The 6940-nt window shown below is 40.0% G+C and overlaps 1 protein-coding gene across 1 annotated transcript; it reads left to right on the top strand.

Moving 5' to 3' along the window:
- Positions 1–5310: 5310 nt before the first annotated feature.
- On the top strand, positions 5311–6429 carry npy2r (neuropeptide Y receptor Y2). The gene has a single exon (XM_062437133.1). It carries the CDS (start codon positions 5323–5325, stop codon positions 6427–6429), a length of 1107 nt encoding a protein of 368 aa, XP_062293117.1. The 5' UTR covers positions 5311–5322.
- Positions 6430–6940: the final 511 nt, after the last annotated feature.

The raw sequence follows: 6940 nt of genomic DNA, 5'->3' as shown, positions 1-6940 counted from the left end.
TTAATGTGCGAGACCCCAACACTTTTTTTCACTCTTCCTGAACGTATTGCTGATGCAAAAAAATAATAATTCGGACAGAGTGCTGATGCTTCAGTGTGTCATCACTCAGAGAGTTTAGAGGGTGTATTCAGCTGTATGTGCTGTATGAGGATTTGGATTAAGGTACAGAAAGGTCGGCTGTATTAAAAGCATACAAGTTGGTCCTTGAAGTGTATCGCCAGAAGTTCAGGAATTGGATAAAGGACAATGAGCAAACAAATGTGGAGTTTGTCCATGATTTTGTGTCCCCTTTTCACAGTTGGTGTGCAGCTGCAAAAGTTGATACTTTTGACACTCCTTGTAAGATGACTGTGTTAGAACAGTTAAAATACGCTATCCCTCAATGCATTGCTAGTAATGTAAAAGAGCAGAAGTCCTCCAATGCGCTTAAAGCAGCTGAATTATCTGATGATTTTGTGTTGACACATAAGAGTCATTTCTCAGAGACACTCTTAGAGTGACAAGAAAAGTGGGGATGACAACTGTGGTAACTTGTGGTAAATTTTCACCTGGTTCCTCGTATAAGCCTGCATACCCGGGGTCACCTGAGAGTACCAGAGTGTGTAATTACTACCATGACAAGGGTCACTGGAAGGTCAAGTGTCTGCTGTTGATGTCAAGAGCTAAGCATCATTCATCATTACCTCAATGTCAAATTGATTGGGTTAGGGTTAGGGTTAGGGTTAGGGTTAGGGTTAGGGTTAGGGTTAGGGTTAGGGTTAGGGGTATTGTCAGCTGGTATCGTCTTCTGTGACTATTTCCAAATAGTCCGCTAGTGTCTGTGGCACTGTGGCGTCTGCACAGAGCTGTGACGTGTCTGATCTACACCCGCCTGTTTCAGGGTAAAGTAAGGGTATCATGCAGGATGAAAGCCTGGTTTCAGTACCTGATCTTCCTCTGTCTGTGTCAAGGTAGGATTGGATGAAGGGTCAGAAGGCTGGCTCATCTCTATTTGCATAGCCTGAGGGTCCTGTTGGCAGTGTGGATGGTTAGAGGGACCTAAAAGCTCCTGATCCTGATCAGCAGGATGGGATTTGTCAGCGAATGCTAAAGCCTCGGATCCTCCAGCTGCATGCCAAACTCTTTGTTCCAGCCGGGGTTGGGGAGTGCATTAAGTGAGGGATATTGTGATATGTTTGGGTTTTGATTCAGTTTGCCATATAATCTGATTTGTTTGGACTGCTCTTGCCTCACCTGTTGTCTTAATTTACTTCTCAGGTATCAGATGGGTGGGGCAGGTGGCGGTCCAGGGCAGGATTGGAGTCATGTGTTTATACTTTTTCTTTTTTCTTTGTGATTACGTGACTAGTTTAAATTGAGTTTGTGGTGATTCCATTTTGACCCCATCTTTAGAGAGGGAATGGACGACCCCTGGTGGCATCTTTGTTTGGCCTTCTGATTTACAGTTTTTTCAGTGTGTAAATTTCAAGTTAGTGCAAAAAAAGTGGTAAAAAGCAAACACAACCTTGAACACACAAGTGCACAGTATTAAACTCCTCTGCAGTTAAATGTATTCTTCCTTGTAGATCACAATATGTTTGCTTTTGTCCACTGTTAAACTGTTAAACTTATAATGAAAGTGTGATTTCAAAATCTTGGTCTCTTTTTTTATTTTTTATTCAAGCCTAACAATGTTGTTCTGCGTTAATTTAATCAGCTGGAAATTACAATCCAACTCATGATCCTTCACACTGATAGCTCAACTGGTCAAGCTCTGTGTGCTCTTCACTGATGAATTTGTCTGCAGAGGGAAAACATGCTCTGTCTCCGTCTCCGCAGGTGTTTGTTAGGGTAACTGGTGACACCTGAGGGCCCATGATTGTCAGGTTATTATTGCTGGGCTGCAGCTGAGGCAGTGCTCTCTCCCTCCTCTGACTGCTGGTCATTGCTGCTGCTGCTTGCAGTTCTCTGCTGTCCAGATATTAGTTTTTGGTTTAGTTTAGTTATGCTGTCTTATTTCTTTTGCTTTTATGCACCTTCCAACATCCCCACACACAAACATCACATTCACCACTGATCCCACTGACATCCACACCCCATATTGTAAATATTTAGTTTACTTTGATTCAATAAATTATAATTTATTGACCAAACAAATGAATGCACAATGAACATGCCTTTTAAATAACAATGACAGCACACAAGAAGTTTTAAATGTACTTTTCCTGCCATTGGAGGCACCTTTTGATTTCCTTTTATTTCTTTGGTATAGTATGAAAACCTGTCAGCCCTCTTTATAGTTGAGTTGTGTAATCATCACAGTGAATGTCAAGTCTACATAGCCACTTTACTGTAGTGAGACCATGAATGCATAACAGCAGCTGCATGGAATGGAAAGAAATATACATCCCAAAATGTAAAATTGTGTAGCACTATATATTTGACGAAACGGTCAATATAGTACATACATTGTAGTTGATGAGCTGAAACCTGAAAATACTCCTTTGTTTTAAGGTATCCGTTGATAAGAAAAAGGAGAATCTTTTCTTGTGCTGACATTCAGGTTATAACAAGGACCTCAGTACAGTCTGCTCCACAGCCCTATAGAGGAAACTCTTAACATGCCCATCTATTCAGGGTTTCCTGGTTTTTTCATTACTTCACCATCTGTATAGTTGCACTATAATGGGCAAAGTGGGTTTTTGCCTAGGAGACTGCAAGTAACTCAATTTCCAATGGCCACATGGTGTCTTGCTTTATAACAGGGGTAATTAAATTACATGCCCAATTCCCAGCCAGAGGCTAAACAGTTTAACGCGGGTCAGCAACATTGTACCACATTTTTAAGTGTAAAATCTCCTAGTCATTGACATTATTATAAAGTGTCTGACCTTATCAATTGTCTCCAGTTATTGTGTTTGAGGAGGTCAGTAGGCATCAGGATTATACCTGTTGAGTTCCAGTTGGTGATGACTGAATTTTGCCTGCATGGACCAAAATCTTGCTGTAGTCTTTAACATTCCTGTAGAATAACCTTGTAATCAGCGTTTGATTCATATTCATGGAGCTGTAAATTGTTGATTGTGGCAGATTTGCACATTTCTTACAGATATTTTAAGACTCACTATGCCTAATAGTTAAGGGTCTTCTGACATATTTTTATACCATGGTCTGACCTTATAAGTATGCTGAATAATTATTTTTGTTTCAGTGTGTAACCTTGAGCACATGAGTGTAGAGTATTTAACTCCTCTGCTGTATGTATAATGTATTTTTCCGTGTAAATCACAATATGTTTGCTTTGTCCTGCTGAACTGCTAAACTTTTAATGTGAGAGTGATTTAAAAATCTTGGGCTAATTTTTTTTTGTTCCAACATAAAATGTGAAGGATGCTGTATTGTATTGTGTTATTTTAACCAGCTCGAAGTTATTATCCAAACCTTGATACTTTACAACGAGGAGTCAACTTTCCAAGGTCCTTACTGATGAATGTGATTGTTTTGATTTCTGTACTTTGGGTTGTGTTCAAAAAGCAGGAAAAAGCAGGGTGTTCCAACACAGTAGAACCTGGAATTTGAATGCAAATTCTCAATACAGCCTTGCTTCATATCTTTCTGCAACACTGCTGGCACAGGGAGGCGATAATATGACATTTGCCATCCCAGCATGCGTGGATATCGAGCAGACGCATACTCGCACGCGCGTTTCCTCCCTTTTACTTAACCCGCCTCATCTGTCGGTCTCTCAGAGTCTCACAGGGCAGGTAATGCACCCTTAACGCCAAACTCAGGAGCGCGCTGTGAGCACTGGCAAATGATACGCGCTTCCATATTGCGCGTTGTTCCTCCAAAAAAAAAAATATTTCGTAGTTAATATTATTTTGTTTCTCTGGATATCACAGCAACGAGAAGAAAAAAGCGCCTTAAAACATACATACATTTTACTGGAGGCAGAGACAACGAGAAGAACCTAAACATCTCATTCTTCAGATTGAGGTGAGTGGATCTTAATGTGAGAATTAAGCTTGTTGGAAATAAATTAGACATGGTTTAATTTGCTGATATGCATTTGATCTTTTGAACCGTACAGTTTTCCAGTGTGAACAATGCTGAGCTGCAGCCTGTTGTTGCACTGTCACCTTGAAAGTGGACTAGTGTAATGTTCTCTTTTTTACTTGCGTATTTGTTAAATTCTTAATAAAATAGCCTAATTATCAAAAACTGCAGCAAAACCGAAGCAGGGATAATCCAAGGTTCAAAAGGATTAAATTATTTGCACTTAATTTATACATTATTTTTCCAGCATGATATGATCGCAGAAAATTAAGAAAAATATAAAGACTGGGCGATTAGTAAAGGCTCGCTTAAAGTTTAGACATACAAATGCAAGATTTTCAGAGTCTAGCAGGTTTGCTGTTTCTTGATAATCAATTAAATATTGGTGTGACCTGAAGGATAAATGCATTGTTTGTCATTCAATGAGAAAATGTGGCATTGATTCATGCATTCAGTGTGTTTTCTCAAAAGCTCTTTTAAGTGGAAATCTGTGAAAGAGCGTGTATTTTGATGGTAGAAATTATTGAATAAAAACACAAACAGTAGTTATCCTTCAGGGCCGTAAACACAGCTTAAAGACTTGCATTGATGATCGTCATCAGGTGTCATTGTAGTTTAGAGCGGCAACAGTTTTCTGTTGACATAAAGCAACAACAAACAATTTATGGAGACAGCTGTGAATAGGAACATGTGCTCATATTGTTGTAAAATCACAATGTATGCTGTCAGAGAGGGTCCAAAGCTATTATCCACTGTTGTGTAGTTTCATGATTTGTCTCCTGAAGGTTTCAACTGCAGTCTCTCTCTGTGATGTTCTGCTCAATTTATCATGAGTTTTCAGATTTACATTCACAAAATGTATTGTAAATAGTAAAGATGTGGCATAATGTTTGTTCTGGTTCATGGCGGAATATGAAATATATAAAATATATTCAATGCACCCATCTCATCTGAGGCTTGTACATGTGTGGTTTTGACATTCATATTGTAATTCATAGTTAATCAAGTTAGATATTAAGTAATTATCAGTACACTCATTATTGAAATAACTGCCTTAAAACCCCCCACTTATATTAAAAATGCTGACTTTGAAAAGTTAGTTTTCATATGTTGAAACTATGTTTCATTTTACAGACACAGTGAAGGGAAATGTTTAAACTATTATTGGCAGATTTTTTTCTGTCGACTCATAGAAAATCGAACTCACTTTGTCTGGGTCACAGCATGCATATTCATGGAAAACTCATATCCATCTTTTCACAGACTGACCTATGGGGGCTGTTAACAATGGATACTTCAGATGAACTGAACATGACTCAAGTGGAAGAGTCTCAACTTGAAGTTAAATCTTCCAACTGCTGCTCATCCACAACCCTGACTAATGACGGGAACTTTCTGAAGCTGGATGACAGCACAAAGCTGATTGGAGTGCAAATTATTCTCATCCTCGCTTACAGCACAATCATATTGTTCGGAGTCATCGGAAACTGCCTAGTGATATATGTCGTCTACAAGTTTAAAAATCTACGCACCGTGACCAATTTCTTCATTGTAAACTTGGCTGTGGCGGATTTGCTGGTGAACACTCTGTGTTTACCTTTCACGCTGGTCTACACTCTCTATGGTGAGTGGATGTTCGGTCAGGTCCTGTGCTTCATGCTACCCTGTGCTCAAGGCATAGCTGTGCATGTGTCCACCATCACTTTGAACATCATCGCCCTGGACCGTCACAGGAGCATCGTCTACCACATGGAAACCAAGATGTCCAAAGACATGTGTGCTGCAGTCATTGTCATCACGTGGGCCGTCAGCGCCCTGCTGGCCAGCCCGCTCGCCATCTTCAGGGAGTACGGGACCTTCGATTTCCCACCGGATGAGTCTATTCAGGTGTGTACAGAAAAGTGGCCGGGAAGCAACATGAACGGAAGTATCTACAGCATATCAATGCTTCTGGTTCAATACGGTTTACCTCTGGCCATCAACTCTGTTGCTTACATCCGCATTTGGAATAAGCTGAAGAACCACATGGCTTGTGGAGGCCGAAATGACCGCAATCAGCGCAAGAAGAAAACCACCAAGATGCTTCTGACCATGGTGGTGGTCTTTGCCATCAGCTGGTTGCCTTTACACGCATTCCAGTTGGCTGTCGACATAGACAGCAGTGTTCTGTACATGAACGACTTTAAGCTGCTTTTCACTGTGTTCCACATTGTGGCCATGTGCTCAACATTTGTCAATCCCATCCTGTATGGGTGGATGAACAATAACTACAGGACAGCGTTTTTGTCCGTGTTTAAGTGTCAACAGCCCTTCAGTTTGAGGTCGAGACAGTCCAGACAGACACAGAAAGAGGAAGATGCGGTCTGTACAGTTGGCAAATCAACAAATGTCTAAGTTGCACAGATGGTTAAATAATAATCATTTGTGGAAATGTGAAGTCTGTATTTGGTTTTGTGTATAGGACTAATCTTCAACTGTAAAGTAGGCCAATTGCCATTACTATCACAGCTACAATTGCTGTTATTCCAATCAGCAGTGCGTGTCAACCTTATGTGTTTGTGAGTCACATTACGATGGCTATTCCTCTTTGTTGATGCAGTTTGTCTGCGTTTGACACGGGCTGTAATCATTTTTCAGTCTGTTCCTCTTGATGCATTAAATAATTGGAAACTTAAATTTGCACACAAATGGCTCAACATTTAGAGCTCGATCATTTGTGACAATGATAACTGGCAATGATTTATTTTAGAGGAAAAGTGAGGAAAAATTCTCCTTTTTGTTGCTGACAAATGTTGCTCTTATTCAATGTAACATGACTCACTTATGTAGCAGTTAACTTCTCCTCTCATAACTAATCTACCAGGACATCAAGATTAGTTCAGTTGAACTCTAAAGGATCATTCAA

Source organism: Scomber scombrus, chromosome 2 (assembly GCF_963691925.1).
Source record: "Scomber scombrus chromosome 2, fScoSco1.1, whole genome shotgun sequence".
Classification (NCBI taxonomy): Eukaryota; Metazoa; Chordata; class Actinopteri; order Scombriformes; family Scombridae; genus Scomber; species Scomber scombrus.
The sequence above is the reverse complement of the archived record's forward strand: the minus strand, read 5'-3'. Positions and strand labels throughout refer to the sequence as shown.